This window comes from Dreissena polymorpha, chromosome 4 (genome assembly GCF_020536995.1).
Source record: "Dreissena polymorpha isolate Duluth1 chromosome 4, UMN_Dpol_1.0, whole genome shotgun sequence".
Classification (NCBI taxonomy): domain Eukaryota; kingdom Metazoa; phylum Mollusca; class Bivalvia; order Myida; family Dreissenidae; genus Dreissena; species Dreissena polymorpha.
The window spans coordinates 31,868,435-31,889,775 of record NC_068358.1 but is presented as its reverse complement, the minus strand read 5'-3'; the positions used below and the strand labels follow the sequence as shown (position 1 = coordinate 31,889,775).

At 34.9% G+C, this 21,341-nt stretch overlaps 1 protein-coding gene and 1 long non-coding RNA gene across 2 annotated transcripts; both read right to left on the bottom strand.

Moving 5' to 3' along the window:
• Nucleotides 1-1,093: 1,093 nt before the first annotated feature.
• LOC127879784 (uncharacterized) lies at nt 1,094-3,199 on the bottom strand. Its single transcript, XR_008049235.1, has 3 exons — nt 2,881-3,199; nt 1,940-2,084; nt 1,094-1,186 (listed from the first exon to the last, which is right to left on the bottom strand). It is a non-coding gene; the product is annotated as an uncharacterized LOC127879784 (long non-coding RNA).
• Nucleotides 3,200-7,492: 4,293 nt separating this feature from the next.
• LOC127878325 (putative DMBT1-like protein) lies at nt 7,493-12,223 on the bottom strand. Its single transcript, XM_052424851.1, has 6 exons — nt 12,190-12,223; nt 10,854-11,010; nt 9,773-9,942; nt 8,441-8,588; nt 7,975-8,144; nt 7,493-7,575 (listed from the first exon to the last, which is right to left on the bottom strand). The coding sequence occupies exons 1-6, from the start codon at nt 12,221-12,223 to the stop codon at nt 7,493-7,495; spliced, it is 762 nt and encodes a 253-aa protein (XP_052280811.1).
• Between the last annotated feature and the right edge of the window lie 9,118 nt (nt 12,224-21,341).

Sequence of the window (21,341 nt, the reverse complement as noted above, 5' to 3'; positions counted from 1 at the left end):
AACATGAAATCAGACGAAATCGAGAAAGGTTATTGACGATAGGGACCCAGAACGTATAAAAGATTTTGTTTATAAGAACTTATAATTTATGCACGTCATTAAGCGATCTCGAAAACATAAAATTAACCGTAAACGTATGTTGCTACAAAAACCTACCAATGCAAGTGTCATTGTTGTCTTCAAATTGAAAGCCTAACGGACAACTGCATCGATATGACCCGTGTGTATTCTGGCAGGTGTGAAAACAGTTCGAAACAGAGCATTCGTTTATATCTGAAGACAGAAATTGCAAATTGAATTTAATTTTTTATTCATTTGATAATCTTTCTTTTATGTGTAAGTGATGTAACAATCTCTTCAGAACAAATGAAACGTTTTAAACAGAAGCAACAAGCAACTTCCAGTGCAAAACTTATTGTTGGCTTCGAGCTGGAAGCCTAATGAACCGCTGCATTGTTAGGAAACTTTTGTGTTATTGCAGGTGTGCGAACAGTTCCCATTCATAACAGGGCATTTGTTACTGTCAGAAAATAGAAATACGCACGGCTTTTGTTTTAAATTTTTGTAAACATCTAAATGCGATTGAATATCCTAATGATCGATGATGCAAGGTTTATAGATCGCAGCAGCGGACAATGAACAGAATAAGTCATAGAAAAACAAATTAATATCATTTAAAGTAAATTTTGTTTGTAACGTTGATGAATACCGTTAATAAATTACACTTTTTAAAATAATTATCTTCAAATAGTTTGATGTGCTAAGAACTTGTGTAAAAGTAAGTAAAACGATAGCATAGCTGCAAATATACACTGCAAGATTTATTTGTATTCGAATCAATGTATGTATTGATGAATAAACATATTTGAGTCAAATCGAAGGAAGTATTAGATAAGGTTTTAAGTATTGCATGAAATCAGACGAAGTCGAGAAAGAGTATTTACGATAAGGACGCAAAACATATTTGAGGTTTTGTTTATAAGAACGTATAATTTATGCAAGTCATGAAGCGATCTCGAAAACATTAAATACACCGTTTACATACGAAGCTACAAAAACCTACCAATGCAAGTTTCATTGTTGTCTTCAAGTTGAAAGCCTGACGGACAACTGCATCGATATGACCCTTCTGTATTCTGGCAGGTGTGAAAACAGTTGCCATTCGAAACAAAGCATTCGTTTATATCTGAAGACAGAAATTGCAAATTGCAATTATTTTTTTTTATTTATTATATTATCTTCCTTTTATGTGTATGTGATTTAACAATCTCTTGAGAACAAATGCAGAAGTTAAATATGATGCAGCAAACTTCTACCAGTATAAATTATACGGTTCTTTTTTATCTGAAAGCCTGATGGACAGCTGCATTGACAGGACTCGTTTATGTGATTGCAGGTGTGCAAACATTTCCCATTCAAAACAAAGCATTCGGTAATGTCATTAAATAGAAATACGTTTTAAAGTTGTCTAAACTTCTAAATGCGATGGAATATGCAATGTGATGCAAGGTCTATTGATTGAAGGAGCAGACGATTAACTATATAAATCATTGAATAACAAATACATATAATTTTAAATGAAATTTCTATCGTTACATTCATGAATCAGGTTAATAAATTACACTATTAAAAATCATATCTTCAATAAGTTTGTTGTGCTAAACCTTGAGTTAAAGTAAGTGACACGATAGCACAAATGAAAGTATACAATGCAAGAGCCATTTATATTCGAATCAATATATGTATTGATGAATCAACAGATTCGACGTCAATATGAAGGAAGTATTAGATAACGTTTGAAGTATTACATGAAATCGGACAATATCGAGAAAGCATCTTTACGATAGGGACCCAGAACGTATTCGAGGTTTTGTTTATAAGAACTTGTAATTTATGCATATCATTAAGCGATCTGGAAAACATAACATTAACCATTAACCTATGATTCTACAAAAATCTACCAATGCAAGTGTCATTGTTGTTTTCGAGTTGAAAGCCTGACGGACATCTGCATTGATATGGCCCTTCTGTATTCACGCAGATGTGAGAACAGTTGCCATTCGAACCAGAGCATTCGTTTACATCTGAAGATAGAAATTGAAAATTGCATTGACACTTTTATTTATTTATTTTATAATCTTCCTTTGATATTTAAGTGATTTAACAATCTTTTCAAAACAAATGCATCGTTTATATCTGATGCAGCAAACAACTACCAATGCAAGTATTATTGTTGGTGTCGAGCCGGAAGCCTGATGGACAGCTGCATTGAAAGGACTCTTTTGTGTTATTGCAGGGGTGCGAACAGTTCCAATTCAAAACAGAGCATTCCTTAATGCCAGGAACATAGAAATACGCACGGCTTCTGTTTTGAATTTGTGTTAACATCTAAATGCGATGGAATAATCTAATTGTATATGATGCAAAGTCTATTGATTGAAGGAGCAAAAATTTAACTTTATAAATCATTTAATAACAAATATATAATTTTTTTATTATTTTAAATGAAATTTCTATTGATGAATCAGGTTAATAAATTACACTATTACAAATCATATCTTCTATTAGTTTGATGTGCTAAACCTTGTGTCAAAGTAAGTGACACGATAGCACGAATGAAAATATACAATGCAGAGGCAATTTGCATTTGAATCAATATATGTATTGATGAATCAACAGATTTGACGTCAAATTGAAGGAAGTATTAGATAACGCTTGAAGTATTACATGAAATCGGACGAAATCGAGAAAGCTCTTCTACGATAGGGACCCAGAACGTATTCGAGGTTTTGTGTATAAGAACGTATAATGTATGCACGTCACTAAGCGATCTCGAGAACATAAAATAAACCGTTTACATATGATGCTACAAAAACTTACCAATGCAAGTTTTATTGTTGTTTTCAAGTTGAAAGCCTGACGGACAACTGCATCGATATGACCCTTCTGTATTCTCGCAGATGTGAGAACAGTTGCCATTCGAAACAGAGCATTCGTTTATATATGAAGACAGAAATTGCAAATTGCATTGACACTTTTTTATTTATTTTATTATCTTTCTTTGATATTAAAGTGATTTAACAATCTTTTCAAAACGAATGCATCGTTTAAATCTGATGCAGCAAACAACCACCAATGCAAGTATTATTGTTGGTGTCGAGCCGGAAGCCTGATGGACAGCTGCATTGAAAGGACTCTTTTGTGTTATTGCAGGGGTGCGAACAGTTCCCATTTAAAACAGAGCATTCGTTAATGCCAGGAACATAGAAATACGCACGGCTTCTGTTTTGAATTTGTGTAAACATCTAATGCGATGGAATGTGCTTATTATTGATGATTTAAGGTTTATAGATTGCAGCAGCGGATAATGAACTTAAGAAGTCATTGAATAACAAAATAATATTATTTAAACGAAATTTCTTTTGTTACATTCATGAATAAGGTTAATAAATTACAGTATTTGAATTCTTATCTTCAATTAGTTTGATGTGCTGAAACCTTGTGTTAACTTTCGTAAAACGATAGCGTTAATTTAAGTATACAATGCAAGAGCCATTTTTGATCACGCAAATACAAAGTTAACCGATTACATATGATGCTACAAAAACGTACCAATGCAAATTTCGTTGTTGTTTTTGAGTTGCAAGCCTGACGGACAACTGCATCGATATGACCCTTGTGTATTCTGGCAGATGTGAGAACAGTTGCCATTTGAAATAGAGCATTCGTTTATATCTGAAAATAGAAATTGCAATTTGCATTTAAACTTTTTTGTTTATTTTATAATCTTCCTTTTATGTAAGTGTGATTTAACAATCGTTTAAGAACAATAGCAACGTTTTAATCTGATGCAAGAAACTACTACCAACGCAAGTTTTATTGTTGGTTTCGATCTGGAAGCCTGATGGACCGCTGCATTTATAAGACTCTAGTGTGATTGCAGGTGTGCGAACAGTCCCATTCAAAACAGCACATTCATTAAAGTCAGGAAACTATAAATACGCACGGCTGTTGTTTTAAAGTTGTTTAAACATCTAAATGCGATGGAATATGCTTATGATCGATTATGCAAGGTTTATAGAATGCTGCAGCGGCCATTGAACATAATACGTCATTGAAAAAAAAATTAATATTATTTAAATGAACTTTCTTTTGTTACGTTTTTGAGTAAGGTTAATAAATAACACTATTAAAAATCACATCTTCAATCAGTTTGATGTGCTAAAACCTTGTGTTAAAGTAAGAAACACGATAGCACAAATTTAAGTATACAATGCTAGAGTCTTTTGCATTCGAATCAATATACGTATTGATGAATCAGCAGATTTGACGTCAAATTGAATGAAGTATTAGATAATGTTTGAAGTATTACATGAAATCGGACGAAGTCAAGAAAGCTTATTTACGATAGGGACCCAAAACATATTTGAGGTTTTGTTTATAAGAACTTATAATTTATGCAAGTCATGAAGCGGTCTCGCCCACATCCAACTAACCGTTTACATACGATGATACAAAAACCTACCAATGCAAGTTTTATTGTTGTTTTCGAGTTGCAAGACTGACGGACAACTGCATCGATCTGACCCTTGTGTATTCTGACAGGTGTGAGAACAGTTGCCATTCGAAACAGAGCATTCGTTTATATCTGAAGAAAGAAATTGCAAATTGCATTTATTTATTTTTTAATTTATTTTATAATCTTCCTTTCATGTATATATGATTTATTAATATCTTCAGAACAAAAACATCGTTTAAATCTGATGCAGCAAACAACAACCAGTTCTAGTTTTATTGTTGGTTTCGAACTGGAAGCATATTTGGCAGCTGCATGGATAGGACTCTTTTGTGTAATTGCAGGTGTGCGAACAGTTCCCATTCAAAACAGCATTCGTTAATGTCAGGGTAATAGAAATACGCACGGCTTTTGTTTTAAATTTGTGTAAACACCTTAGTGCGATGGAATATGCTTATTATCGATGATGCAAGGTTTATGGATTGCAGCAGCGGATAATGGATAGAAAAAGTAATTGAATAACAAATTAATAGCATTTGAATGAAATTTCTTTTTTTACGTTCATGAATAAAGTTAATAATTGACACTATTTGAAATCACATCTTCAAATAGTTTGATGTGCTAAAACCTTTTGTTAAAGTAAGTAAAACGATAGCAAAAATTTAAATTTTCCATGCAAGATTAATTTGCATTTGAATCCATATACAGTCCAACCTGTGAACAGCGGTCAGTCAAGGAAATAACAAAAGTTACCGTTGTAGACGGGTGTCCGTTGTTCTTAGAGCACCCCTCAGATTCACTGCTTTTATTGTTGTTTTCACCTCACGAAGTTAAAGACTTTATGTACATGCTGCACATCAGTCAAAACCAAATTTCCTTTGAAAGCTTATGTTTTCATCTGATTTATAAAGACTTAAATGCTAACTAATGAAAAATATCTTCTTCTTCAAAACCACAAGGATCAAGGGTTTAATACTTGGTGTGTTACTTCGTTTAGCCTATAGTGATTATCTTAACGTTTTTTCCCAAATCTTGGTCCGGGTTCAAAACCGGACACGCACCAGGGGTCAACTGATTTAGATAGAACTTTATTGTAATAATTTTAATAAACATTCTTCTGAAACGACAAGTCCGAGAGCTTTGATATTTGGTATGAAAAATAAGATAGATAACTGTAAAAAGTTTGTTCAATCAATGCAATCAATCAATGACGAAAACTGGCAACACTCCAGTTTAATTTGATGTTGATTTATGAACATTATTAAGTTTTTATTTTTTAAAAGGGATTTTCTGCTGTTTTGTGTGTGCGAATATTTATTCTGTGATAAACATCTTACCAATGCACTCGTCGGTCGCTATGGAGATATTGGCAAGTGACAGATGAACTCGATAGCAGTTTTTTGTTTATTTAACACAAATTGCTAATTGGTAGCCACCACATTCTTTTATGCATTTGACAGTTTGTCGAAAGTGTAAGAAGTTGCACTTTTATTTTTAGTGGCTCGCGATTAATGTACTAATTGCCGAAAATATCAAAAACAAGTTTGGGGCTTACATCAACTCATTATGGAAATTTACGGTTTCGCTACAATTACAATGCCAAATACATTTTGATATTCATCCCTTTCTTAAATTTCTCCAGGATATGACGTGCATAGATTACCCCGGTATAGTTAAGTAAATTGTCAGTTAAAGTTAACCATTAATTATTATTGCATAAACTCTATCTATAATGCCCTCTGGCGGGTGCAGAAACTTGGCAAAAGGAGGGCTTGAACGGGAGAAATCGTGTATTAAAAAGGCAATTCACGTGCCGTTCAAGCCCTGTTATGTGTTGTTCATATCCATAATCAGGTCCACGCGCAGTTACTTCCCTTCTCCAGCCTTCTCCGACGACTTTCCAATCATAAATGGGGAACTGAATAAACACCAGTTTCCTCATGCATGCAGGGATAATGACTATTTCAATCCACTTTTCAAATTATATCATCTGCACTCTCTTGACAAGAGCTTTATTTTATTGGCAACGTCAATGAAGTTAAGGTTATTTACTCAATACTTTCAAAAGACTATGCTGTAAATGTAAGTGTTTATGTACCTTCAACGTTCCTGCTGTAAATTCCAAAATAATTTCTCATTTCTAACTTTGCGACGCTGCATTTCAACTTTGCATTAATCCACTGTTTAAACACATTTTAAATCGAAAACTGCCTATCCGAAGGTAAAGCCTCGTCATTTCGGATGATGACCGAGTGAGGCATATGTAAAACACAACATTGAACTGTATTGAAATAATCGAATTATTTTGTCGATGTCGAATGAACAAAACATTTTTTTTTTCAATGTTATTTTAATTTATTTTGGTATGTGTGATTTTTTTATGCAATAGTAGCGAAAATACACATTTTCTCGGACATGATCATCTGCCGGCGCTCTCAAAATCCGTTCCGCAGGAACGGATTTTTCGAGCGCCCGCAGATGATCATGCCCTCGAAAACGTGTATTATCCCTATATAGCATCTAAGCGTAAGTTCTTGATGTTGGATGAACGCGTTAAGGTGATTAGTATGTTAGGCAAAGGACACAGTTGTAGGAGAGTGGTTACTGATCTTATTCTTTTATGTTTGAAAATTGATATAATTCATGTACATGTAAATTTAAAAACACAATTGTGTTTTCAATCCTTTATTACATTATGCGTGCATTAGTATTCACAAATTTAAACAATATAGCACATACGTAGATAAGGTACCTGTTAAAAGCCTACTAGCATATTATGCAAAGTTTTAATCCACCATGCCAATAAAGACCAGCTATGAACAAAGACCACAACGACCAAATCCTTGGACTGGTCTTTATTGGCAGGTTGCATTTAACATGTACTGATTAAAAATATAAAAACATATTGTTTTTAAGAATATTTGTGTGTTTTTATCAACCGGAAGTCAATGGAATATAATATGACTTTGGTGTATATTAGCGGTCTTGTTGATTGTGCTGCAGCTCCTTTAACTCACCCGGCATGCTCATAGAATTCAACACCACACAATCAACTGGTGCTGTACAACCATGCAAACACTATTCATTTAATATTCGCTATAAACATCGACATGTTAAATCTCTTCCTGCTCATGAAATAATTATCATATTTTGGTGAAAAAGATATTACAACCGTCACTTACAATACAGGTTTATACCAATATTTTGCAGCACATTGTCAGCAAATTCCCATTTAAAAACACCTCAGAAGTTGATGTGGCTCTGAGGTGTCCTTGCACATCTTTATGCGGATAAAACATTTTTAGTTTTTATTTAATCCCAAGAGAAATTTTGAAGTATAACCTGCAAAAAACATATAAATTAAACGAGGTCAAACCCACCCCAAAACCCCCAACTTAGAGCCCCTACCCTTGGGGAGGGGTGAGAAACAGTTCTTACATTCTACAACATTTACTCACCATTGTATACGACCCCGACATCCTCATGATGACCACAGTTGTTGATGCTCCAAGCGTTTGCTGAACAAGATTCCACAGAGACCTCATCGCCACGGCAACTCACGTCGTCCAACCAGATCTGACCTGATCCAGGACCAAAGAATGCCTCCTTTCTTAGGGTAACATTTATCCTATGACGAAATTATGAAAACTGTTAAAAGTAAATAGAAAATAAAAACAAGAAATAGCACATTGCAATTGTGAATATTGTTATCCTATGGTTCAGACGCCCTTCACATGAAAGATTGTATGACAAATTAACATTGCCACAACTTTTAAGAAGAAGCATATTTATATTGCACGAATCTTCATTTTTACGTGTACTCATTTCATTTGCATTTTAAGCATATCAAATCACCCTCTATTATGAGGACATAAACTCGACGTCAAAATCACATGGGTTTAAATTTGCCAAAATTGTCATTACGTTAGAAAACCCAGTTGCTTGCAGATGAACACTGCGAAGTTTCGGTCCACGTTATCGTCACAAATTGTTCCCCATATGCCATTGTAGAATATTTCAACTCGCCCCTCTGATATTGTTGTACCGCCGCGAAGACGTACTGTTACGGGCCCTGCAAGAAATTAAGGTTAAGTAAATATCAAGTAAGCAGAGCAAACTTAAATTCCTAACAGTTTGAGACTTTTCATTTTATCATGACTGGCGACTTGTTTTGTTTAGAAAATGAAAGAAATTAAGAGTAGGTAATTTTGCAACAAACCTAAGTTGAAGCCTAATGTTTTGAAAGAAGTTTTTGGATTTTCTAAGAAACTGTTAAGTAAGAGGCACAATGTTTTAAAAGCAATCTAGCGCATTTTTGAAAAAAGCAAATAATTTCTGCATTATGCAACGCAGTTAAACAAAATTAGTAAGCAATTTACATCTGTTACAATAAAGTTCACAAACATCTTTATGTTCTATGAATTTGGCATTGAATTTGCATAAATAAGGATACTATTTTCAGTGCATTAAAAATGAATATGACAACACATAAATTATACATTTAATTTTTGCAACAAAAGTCTTAGTCATTTTGATTTTTTTATGGCATGACGTCACAGAAAAGCATATATTTATGTAAAATAGTTCTAATACGATACAAAGGTTTTATTATAAATTTGTAAAATAATCGAACTAACTGAACTGACTGGTGCAGTTGACTACATGATTATGATCAATCCAAATCAGTAAATCAGCAACATTTTAACAATTACAATAACATAAAAGAGATTGGTCCTTCCATCTTGTTCCAGGTCCCCTACCTAATCATAGCAAAATCTTGACATTCCACAGAATTGTATGCACAGAAACTGACCAACCGTCAGACAGAAAGACTACAAGATACCCTTCCCTGAATGGGTATGAAATGTGTGAACAAGTTGCTTCATCTATTTGAGCTTTCCCATTAGCGCAGTGGTTGGTACACATGTTTCTCACAAAGGCAACTCATTTTCAATCCCTGTTCTTGGAGGCATGTGAGTTTGGTTGTTGGTTGACGGTCACCATACCAGGTAGGGGTTTCCTCCAGGAACTACGGCTCCCCCCGCAACCCAAGACAACACCCAAAATTGAAAATCATTCAGTTCCACCAAGAATTAGCTTGAAACAATTCACAGTTTTTCCTAAAAGTCCTGAGACTAACAAGTTGATTAGATATGACTGCTGCAGAACACTTCAGGTTAACACCATGCAGCCTCAGGCGCTGAAGCACTTCATACACTTTAAAATACACACACACTCTTACAACCATTTACATACCTCCGCAGACCACTCCTGCATCTTCCATGTGGTCGAAGTTGTTTGTCCCCCAGTCACGATGTCCACACAATGCCAATGATGTCTCGTGACCAAGGCAATTTAAATCATTTAACCAGACTGTACCATTTCCACGTCCAAAAAATCCCTCACTTCTGGCTCTGGCATTGATGCTGAAATGAAAACCAGTTTTAGAAGACAATGCATAAATATACAACCAGTTTTATAGGACAACGAAACAATTAAAAACAGTTTTTTAAGTCAATGAACACAGGTTAACAGTTTTGGAAGACAAACTGTTTTAGAAGACAATCAATGAAGATAAAAACAGTTTTTTGAAGACAATGAACTTACAAAATACAGATTTGTGAAGAACAGTAAATTGAATAAAACAGTTTTTGGAAGACAAACAACAAATATAAATCAGTTTCAATAAACTTATGTAAAACAGTTTTAAGAATACTATAAATATTATAGTATTATATTATTACACACATATGTTGTGAAAATCAGATACCTTTAACACCTCAAAGACTTGCATGCACAAAGCTAAATCAGTTATAATATTGAGTGTAAACGGAAACCAGACTTCTATCTGGATATTCAAAAGTTATATCCCAGTACTATCCAGATATTGATAAATTGAAATGTGGAGAGATAATTTTTAAATTAAGTTCTTATCACGACTTATTGTATTTTTTTAGTGCAACAACCGTTAAGTGCTAATTTGTAATTATAACAAATGCAAAGAAATTATTTCCCAAAGACATCTTGCCAATAAAATTATTCAAATTTGCAAGAAAGTTGTCAGCAAAGTATCCTTTTTGTTATCTTTTATTATGCAACAGTGAGTGTTGCCTCTAAAGAAGATCTCACTTGCCATTGTGTAGTGACCGCCTAGAAACCTGGAGGTCATGGGTTTGATCCCAGCTGTGAAAGCATTCTTCAGATCACCCCACAAACACCAAGTACTAGTTCTACACAGGAAACAAACTGGTAAGCCTGTCAATGACCCCCTAGGCTTTTAATGCAATCGAGCTAAAATAAATCTGTTTAAACTAAGAAGATCATTCGTTTAACTAACCCTGGTAGCCCAACCATTAAACAGACGACCTGAGCGGCATAGTTGTTAAAGTTATCGTCACAGACTGTACCCCAGGTGCCATTGTACAGGATCTCTACACGGCCTTCCCGTGAATTTGTTCCGCCAACCAGTCTCACTTGTAACTGGGGTACCAGGCCTGAACCACCCAATAAAAAGTACAATTTAGCCTTGTTTTGGGAAAACTAGGCTTTATGCATATGCGCAGAATGCCATTCAAGATTAGCCTGTGTAGTCCACACAGCCTTATCAGGGACAACACTTTTAGTTAAAATGGATTTTGTTTAGAAAAGACTTTATTTAAACAAAGCATTCAACAAAAGCAGACTGTGTTGTCCCAGACTGACTTGTGCCGATTGCAATCTGAGATGGCACTTCATGCAAAAACAAAAAGAGATTTTTACAAAATGAGGCGTTTTTAATCAGCAACACTAATCTAGCTAAATGCATGTTGGCAACATGTCGATTCCATTGTCCATATTACTTGTAATAATTAAACAACCTGAACCATTGACATGTGTGACCGCTGGCCTTCAGATTGACAAGTTTGAGACATAAGGAAATCTTAACTTGAGTTGTACTTAAGCGAACATTTTGGATCAAATTTTCTATTAAAAAATATAAAAATTACAACAGGATAAAGTATTAATCATTTAACCCTTTTCCAATTAGATACGTATTTTGACGCATTTGTAGTCCCATAGAAAGTTAAATTTAATTAAATACCTTTATTACTAAATTCAAGTTTCAAACGCTTCATTTGCAAACCTCAGATACTGATGAACAGCAAACAGCATTAAACCTGAACAGACTGCGAGTTACTCGCAGGCTGTTCTGGTTTTATTCTGGTTGCAGAAGCCATTTTTTCCTTTCTACTTATTAAAGGATTAATTATTCCATACATGTAAATTTAAATAGACATAAACACGAAGTAGTCAGAACCTTAAAGAATTTAACTTATATATTGGATATCCTAACATTGCCGCCTATGGGGCTTTATGAATACTCAGACGCACAAGGTAGGATGAAACATTAAATAGAGATTACATTTAAATTGCAAAATTATTGTCAGATGTTTTAATCAAAATAAGTTTCACATTATCATTGTTTATCAGCTATTAAAACATGAACTATCATTCTGATGCACGATTTTCTCCTTTGTCAGAAGTTTAAACATTCTCACTGCCACAAGGTTAAATAATTGTGGGCCTTCTTCATTGGTCGCTGCCTTACTTCTTCAACATTCTCGAGAAGATTATCCAACCATGCTAATCAAGTTAAGCCTTGAATGTTATGGCTGAGCCATGTCTGTTCTCACTTGAGTCATAGCCATTATTTTGCTGCATCGGCATCTATTGATGCAAACCATTACTTTCCCTGTTTCCCCTGTAATCACAAGGATGTTGAAAGCCTTCACAGTGACTGTCCAGCTAATCCTCAGCATTCAATAGGCAGGTTGAATGTCTTCAATGTCTTCAATGTGTTAAATCTTCCGGAATGGCATTCATCCGTTAAGGACTGGTATTTTTCCATTTTCCTCCTAATTCTGCCTGTGTAGCTGACAGCAGGATGATGTGATTGATGGCTTTGGTGATGATGGCGATGCCGATAAATTCCTTGCATTACAAAAGCAAACTGCTGTTTACTGGCTGATTTATACTGATAAATGTGTTTCTTACTTGTAGATCTTGAACTGACCTGTTTCTCAAAATACCAAACTTAACTAATAATAAAACAGTGTCAGTTGCATGTTTGAATAAACCCTGTAATTTGTTTTGTGTTGTATTTTGCCTCATGCAAGTTTTCATGTAACAAAATAATGGGATCACACATAATTTAGAAAGCGATGGAAAAATCACTGCTTAAACATGGCTTTTGTTTTCTCTTTGTAGCTGCCATGATAAAATGTCATCACATCTGAAACATTGCCTCAAATTAGGCTACTGGCTCTCCTTTAACTGATCTAACCCCAGTTCTTCATTGCCTTAGATGAATATGTAACCCCAAATCTTGAATAAATATGCTATTTAACAGCACCATTCATTCCCACCCCATAAGGTAGATGTAGAATTATTCCAGCTTTACCCACCAGATATAGTCACATGATTTATGTAGACTTATATTGCAAATAAAATATTCTCCGAAACCGCAACCTTGTTCAAATCACACATTTGGGTTAAAAACTGGCTACGCACCAAGATCAAATAAATTAAAGTCGAAACTGACCTAACGGCCACCTGAATTTACCGGTCACCTGCAGACAACGGTCAGTCTGGAATCCCCCCGACGAAAAACACTCTATATTACACTTGAATTTAACGGCCACCTGACCATAACGGCCAACGGCCACTATATTCCACTCCGAAATTCATGTTTGACCTGAAATTAACGGTCACGCGTCAGTCGTCTCGAGTCGCGAAAATTAAAAACACAGCACATTATTTGTCCGTCTATTTTGCGTTTAAAGCGTCTGAAAGCGGTAATTGTCTATGATATTATAAAAGCGGCCCGCTGCGAGTAAACAATTTAATGGTGTTGAGAAGGTTTCTTTTCCGGAGATAATTGTGGGGGTATCTTCAAAAGAAAATATATCAGAGTTTATGACTTGTTGAAAGTAATTATCGTTAAATTAAATGACCGTTATTTCTTTGAATTAGAACGGTACAATTACACCGTACTATCGGTTTATGACACCGAATCCGCTTTTTAGACTTTTACGGACGTGACGTCAACGGAACGTGACAAGCTTTATTTACTGAATGAATGAGATGCATGAGTAAACAATTATATCAGCGTTGATAAAGTCATTGTTTAATTTAACAATATGAAATTAAATCAATCTAAAAGATATTATTCTCTATTATTCAATGTACACGCGTAAGTAAATGCTGTTATTATGCTTTGTTAATGCAATGAGCATTTGTTTTACACTGTATGCAAACGACTGGGTGGGGTAACGACGTAGTAATACTACCAACTGACCGACCTTCTTAAAATTGTGATCCGAATTCAACGGTCACCTGTGGACAACGGTCACTTTGATCATTTCCCTTGACTGACCGCTGAATTCAGGTTTGACTGTATATAGACTTATATAGTTTTTTTTCATTCTGAAATAAAAAGGAAAAAAAGTTGTATTATATGACATGTAAAATAATATGGTTCTCCTGTACTTAAAAGTTTTTTCAAATCATTCCCCTGTGGTCAAAATAGGCCTGGTTTAAGGATGTTGGGTGAAATCTAAAATTTATATTTGATATGTGACAAAGGACTATGGTCCCTTATAAAGATTGTTCAGGTCACATCCCTGGGTTATAACATGACTATGCCTTATAACACAGATGAGCCATCTAGGGCACTCTTTGCCTTCTTGTTCCACTATTGAATATAAAGTGCTCTGAAGCTTTCGATTTCAACTTCTCTTTGTGGATCATGCTAAACCTTTCAGAGTTGAATGACCTTAATGTGTAGATGAGTGCAAGGAAAATATTCTTTGCTGCAGTGAGTTTGGCAAAATGTTATGCCTTTGTCTGTTTTTAGCTCACCTTAGCATATAGTGCTCATAGGGAGCCTTTAAGATACCATAATGTCCGTCATTCGGTGCATTGGTGTGAGCATAGTATAAGTTAATTTTAATGATTTCGTTTTTCAAATTACTGGGTAGATTTTAACAGAACTTTACGAGAACGATCCTTGGGTGATTCTCTTTCAAAGTTGTGCAATTCGTTCCGGTCAGTAGCATATTTAAGTGACCGGGACTAAAAAGAGATTTAAAAAATAATACTTAAAATTCCTTTTCTCTGAAACCACAAGGGTCAGAGGCTTAACATTTGGTTTGTAACATCGCCTAGTGGCCCTTAATTATATAAACTCATGCAACTGGAGTCTAAACTGTCCATGATCCCGGTGTCATATAATTTATATACTATTTGGTGCGTATCATCATATGGTGGTCCTCTACAAGTTTGTTTAAAAAGTTCCCGTTGGGTTAAAATTTGCCCCGGCTTGGGGGTTACTAGTGTTCTTGTTTTTATATAGTAAAACACTTAAAAACATATTTTTCTCTTAAACCACAAGGGTAAGGGGTTTATTATTTGGTGTGTAACGTCGCATGGTGGTCATCTACCACGTCTATACATATCATGCTCCTTGGGTCAAAATCAGCCTTACTCTAGGGGTTACCTATCTTCCTCATATGTATATGGTGAAACTTATATACATCTCTGAAACTGCAAGGTCCATAGGTTTGTACTTTGGCATGTAATGTAATTATGTAATGTTCCTCCGAAAAGAATTTTTAAATCATGTCCTTGACTCAAAACTAGCCACGCCCCAAGGGTCAAATAATTTATAAAATGTTATTTAGAAAATTATATTTAAAAGTCTTATTACCACAAGGGTAGGAGGGTTTTTCGCTTTATAAGTTTGAGTCCCCAAAGAAAGTGTGTGTTTTCATCTCCACTTGAACTTCATGTTGATTTTCAACTGCTCAAACTTTCATGCATGAACTTGTCATCATCGTCATCATTCCCATGACCAGTCTGGCCGTTGGGGGGAAACAAGGGATGACGAAATAGAGATCCTATTGAGGTCGGGTCGGTCGTTGGCTGCTGTGAGAAGCTCATCCATAAAAAAAACATCCACATTATTTCATATTGTAAATCCAGCTTTTCTTCTGATGGCCTTTACGTCTTTCAAAGTAAGTCATGGATGGTTACGTGTCGCTACCAACAATCTGTCGTCGTTTGACTGTCATCAGCAGGGTTCTTGTGATCCAACAGGTGCTGTTGTAACGTTCCGGCCGTACACAGAGGTCGTGTGCTCCATGTATGAGATGCGGAGCGTCTTCGGAGACACTTGTGTTCAAAGGCATGTATCCCTATACGGCCTGCCGTATTTCTCCACGTGAAGCGTCCAGGTCTAGCAATCGTACAGAAAGATGGAGACTACGAGATACTTATAGAGTCACTACTAGGTGGGGAAGCTGATGGAGCTACTTGACCATTTATCAGCCTTGTCACCGCTGAGGTCGCCATGACAATTATTATTTGGTTGTAAGAGGTAGTGGTGCCATCCTTGGACAGTGTAACTTGGAACTGGTCACCTCTTCCAGTTTCTTTCTGTTCACGGTGATTTATTTTTAGCCCTAAAATGCCATAGGCCATTATGTCACACGCGGTCGAATGCTCTCTTAAAGTCGATTAGGTGGTGAAAGAGCTCACGTTTGTGTTGCAGATGATTCTCAATGATAACAATGCAGTTAAAGATGTGTTCCTCTGTGCTATGCGGAGTTCGGAATCCTGCCTACCTTTCCACCAGAAGTTCCTGTTCCTTTTGTTTTTAAATGCTTGAGGATGATGCATAGAATGACTTTGATGGGATGACTAATGAGGCTGATGGTGCGGTTATTTTGGAATAGCTTGGTTGCCGTTGTTCGGTAGCGAGACTACCTGATACTGGGCCAAATCCTTAAACCACTTCTCCCCCTATATCTTCTTGCATAGAACCGTCATGCCTGCATTCGTTGCATCTCTTCCTTGCTTAATCAGATGGAAGAGGCCAAGGCGGTGTGCATTGAAGAGCAATGCATAAACAAGATGACCACAAGCAGCAGTAAGAAGGCCTACAGCCTTGAAGATCAACACGAACACTAGTCAGCCCTAGGCCAGAACTATAGCAGACGCTAATGATAACCTCCTCACGACAGTGCTGCAGTCCTGAATAGGTGGACTGAATACTGGAGCGACAACTTTAACTACCCGCTTTGACAAGACCGCTGTCTCTTTCAGAACGATCCCAGACCAGAAGCGGCTTACGACAGTCCGTGCTTACTTAAGGCAGAGGTGGAGGAGAAAGTGCGAAGTCTGAAGGCATTGAGAAATATCCGGTAGTAGGCAACTTTCCTTTTAAACTGATCATGCACTGAGGAAAGGCCTAAGGTGTAAATGATCTTAAAGAAAGGAATTTTGCGGTGTTGAGTTTTGCCGGAATGTGTCTGGTTTTTTTTTCCAGTTAAAAATCTACATGCAAAAAATTGTGTGTTATGATATCCCCTTTTACTATTGTGTGAAACTTGTCGAAACTTTCACAGTTTAATGACATCAATGAGTATATGTGGGTAAAGAACGAAATTTTGACACCGACCAATGTTTGCTGAGTTACGGCCCTTTGTGCTTTTTGCCATTTGGAGAATATGATATTGGGTTTTTGTGTGTCGAAAATTCCGCCATGCGGGCGTCATTGTCTGTTACACATTCTAGTTTCTTTTGCAGAATATATAATAATTATACAAATAAAACCTTTTAACCTGTGTACTTAACTATTCTTTAAATGCGTGGAAATATTTACCAAACTTTTACAGCTGAAGAACCATCATGTAGAGCCTATTATTGTTTTGTGCAATCAATTTTTGCCGAATTATGGCTGTTTGACAAGTTTTTGATTATTACATACATATATTTCTTTAAAGTCACTTTGAAGTCTTTGTTAAAGCATTAAGTACAATAAGGTGATTTTGTGGTGATACATTTCTTTGCTTATATCAATTGTCTGTGTCGAAGAATGTGGGGAATCAGTGTAGCTTATCTAGTTATGTATTATATGGGCTGAAAGCAACACATAACTAAAAGTATTGTAGAATCACTTGAATGGATTCTTTTTCTTAATTAATTGGTTGTTTTCTTAATTTCCTTTTCAACATTTGTTTTTTCATGTTTGCGTGGGAGTTTTTGCATTAAGTTTTGCAGACGTCAGTCTGATGAACAACATTTGTTTTACATGGAAGATTAAAGCTAGATTTATTAAATCTATAAAAAGCTTCAGTTGGACATTTTTTATGATCTCTTTAAGAAGCTACTTTAAATAATTTAACCATCAGACTGGAGAGGATGTTTTGTATATATATTGTTTACATGTAAGTGGTCCAGTACAAATGCATATATGCACACTTCAACCACTAGTTTAATAACGACAACTGTTCTCCTTAATAAGGAAGATTTTTGGCTGGCTAGTCTATACATATAGAGAAATGTTCATCTGATACTAAGTGATTTCTAAAAGACACGCTAATATTAATAGTACTATTATTATGACTATGTACTTAAATAAGTATTTTTGAATGATTTTGTATGAAAACCCATGTGCTTTCTGCAAGATCCAATATGTGCAATGATTAAACAATTTGAAACAATCAAAACAAGATGCTATGCAAAGTATTTGTTATTGACTCATATTGTAGTCATAAACTACAGTGTATTATAATACATCAATGTGCTTTGTTATTTCTTAACCCATCATGAGATTATAGTACTTTCAAATGACTGCATACACAATTCTTATCATTATTTTCATATGCTTGTCATTCATCAATATAAGCAATAATTTCCACTTTACCATATAATATTAACTTGGCTCGCAGATGCTTTGTGGTCGAAATTATAGAACTTGTATGGATTTTACTAGGTTGACAATGCAACTGCAATGTACAGTAACATTATCAACTTTGCTGTAATTTGTTTTAAAAACTGACTTGTTTTAGATAAAAACTGTCAAAAAAGGTTATTGTTTTATTTAAAAAACAACAACAATTCGTTTAACTGGTTTTTATTCTGATTTTGCAAATGTTGTTTCTTACTCCGATAGCTTGCTATTCGTGTTTAAATTCTATTATACTCGTTTAGGATTAAAATTTTGAAACTTATGAAACCGGTGATGTAACGTAAGCTCGGCTTAGAAACAACACAATTGCATTTAAAAAACATATACATAAATGAAATAAGCAAATCTTGAAGTTTTCTGTAAGAAAAGATATATTTAAAAAAAAGCGTGAATCGTGGGACGTGAATCAAGATTGGTTCAAATATGCCGTTTCTTTGAAGAAATCAAAGTTATATTTAAAATTTGCACTTTAAACGGAAATGGATTGAATTAGAATGAAGATCATTTGACAAAAGTGAAAAACATGAGTAATAAAGTGATGACCGAAAGCAAGACAAATGCAGCAATTTAGAACGATTTAGAAGAACATGTTCTTCTTATCCGTTTAAAACTGTAAATATTGTTTGAAGTCCGTTTGTTTGAACACTGATTTAATGCATTTTCATGAAATGAATTAAAAGTGTAAACATTGTAAAAACTCATGATTTTTAGGGAATCCTATGCAAATGATACATAGCACAATTAATGACAAAGGTTTCAAACAAAAAAATATGCTGACAAATCTCAAAATAAATGTAAGTAGAGGTATACCTAACGTTTCCAACAAAATGACAAACCAAACGACAACACATAATTCACAATCTCTTCAAGTTTGTGATTAGATTTTATTTACAATATTGAGGCGTTTGTTACTCAATTAAAAAAACAATTTTTGAGATGTTTTTGTTTTCACAAATTGAGCGGCTTACGTCCGCTCCACAATAATGTAAAGCAAAGCCTGGGTTGTGAAGGTATTCCGGAAATTTTCAAAAATTAAGTTCGTTAACATATGCGTCCTAACATGCGAGATAAAGGAGACTTTTGACAAACTGATCATTCCTGCATTATGCAGCGCTGTAAAACCATATTATTAGTACAAGTGTCAAATATAGGTAACGTTTTTTCGTATTGTTAATTTATATTTAATATTTACATTATTTGCTTTATATTATTACTCAATGTAGCCATGCGTATGACGGCACATTGATTATTCCCTAAATTTTGTGAATTCAGCCAACATAATTTATATGGTTTAGGTGTGTTGACGTCACGAATTATATTTGTTTATGTTTTTCGTGAAACAATGATGGACTATAGATTACAAATCGTGATATAAACAAGAAATAACTTATAGAAAAGAGTTGTGCATTGAGGTAATAACCAACGGTTCGTCTTTCCGATAAATGCTATTAATTTATATGCATTGGAACTCAAAACCGTTGGTTATTACCGCAAGGTGACCGTTGTTCTAAGGTGGTCGCTAAGTCAGGTTGAATCACAATGTATGGCGTCAAATTGAAGGAAGTAGTAGATAATGTTTCAGGTATTTAACGAAATCGGACGAAGTCGAGAAAGCTTATTTTCGATGGTGACCTAAAACGTATTTGAGGTTTTGTTTATAAGAATTTATTATGTTTGTTTATAAGACCTTATAATGTATGCAAGTTATTAATTGATCTAGAAAGCAATAAATTAACCGTTTACATATGATTCTACAAAAACCTACTCATGCAAGTTTCATTCCTTTTTTCGAGTTGAAAGCCTGACGGACAACTGCATCGATATGACCCTTGTGTATTCTGGCAGGTGTAGGAACAGTTGCCATTCGAAACAGCGCATTCGTTTATATCTGAAGACAGAACATGCAAATTGAATTTAAATATTTGTTTCTTTTTATAATGTTTAGTTTTATATGTACTTTATTTCACAATCTCGTCAGTTAAATAAACAGTTCACATATGATGCAGAAAACACATATTAGTGCAAGTTTTAAGTTTTTTAGTGGGAGGCCTGAATGACACTTTAATTGATAGGACTCTTTGTGTTATTGCAGCTGTGCGAACAACTCCCATCCGAAACATCGCATTCGTTAATGTCTAAGACAACACAATGAAACAAGGATTCGAAATCGATAATAAAATCATAAAACAACTGTCTAAATCTGATTTGGCAAACACCTACCAATGCAAGTGTTATTGTTGGTTTCGAGTTCAAAGCCTGACGGACATTTGCATCGATATGACCCTTGTGTATTCTTGCAGGTGTGAGAACAGTTGCCATTCGAAACAGCGCATTCGTTTATGTCTGAAAACAGAAAAGGAAAAATGTATTTGAATAATTGTTGAAAGAGCCCCTATAATTTATGCAAGTTAATAGCCGAAAATGCCAGCAAGCGTAACACCGTTTAAATCTGAGCAAATACATATCAATCCAAGTTTTATTTTTGTCTTTTAATAACCAATAAATGCTAGTTTTCCACGATGTTATGATTTAAGACAGTTTTTAAATTGTTGTAGTTTCGGCAATATGTTTCTTTTCTTAATTTGTTTAATTTGTAATGTTACGTCGTAATTTAAATCTTCGTTTAATGTCGAATGACGTTACTTTTTTAGATACATATTTCTTTATATATATAAACTTGTTTTTTTCTCTGTAATTCAGATATAAATGTTGGTATATAATACTTTTTAAAATTGTTGTTCTTTATTGAAAAGTACTGAAAATTAAGTATACTATTTCCGATGCAATCGCCACACTATTATATGGATATTTTTTATCCTTGGCAGGTTTTATATTGACATCATAACTGAGTGTTTAACACTGTTAACGTGTAACAAGCGTTATAGATCGCGACTTCCGCTAAGTGTGTGTACACACGAAAGGGCGACAAATATATCTTAATTGTCGTATCGGCGCGCTTATCTGTCGTTCTGATACAACCGATGCGCCAACGAGCTAAATTATGTGCACAAGAACTAGAGATGTATGTGTCGT

Bases quoted from the DNA above. Each gene is read 5' to 3' on its own strand.
- LOC127878325 (XM_052424851.1), bottom strand. From the start codon at position 12,223: ATGCCGATGCAGCAAAATAATGGCTATGACTCAA. The intron at 9,943-10,853 runs GTTAGTTAAACG...TTTTCATTTCAG, and splicing joins TTAATGGTTGGGCTACCAGG to CATCAATGCCAGAGCCAGAA. The intron at 7,576-7,974 runs GTGAGTAAATGT...ATGGTTGTACAG, and splicing joins TGTCGGGGTCGTATACAATG to CACCAGTTGATTGTGTGGTG.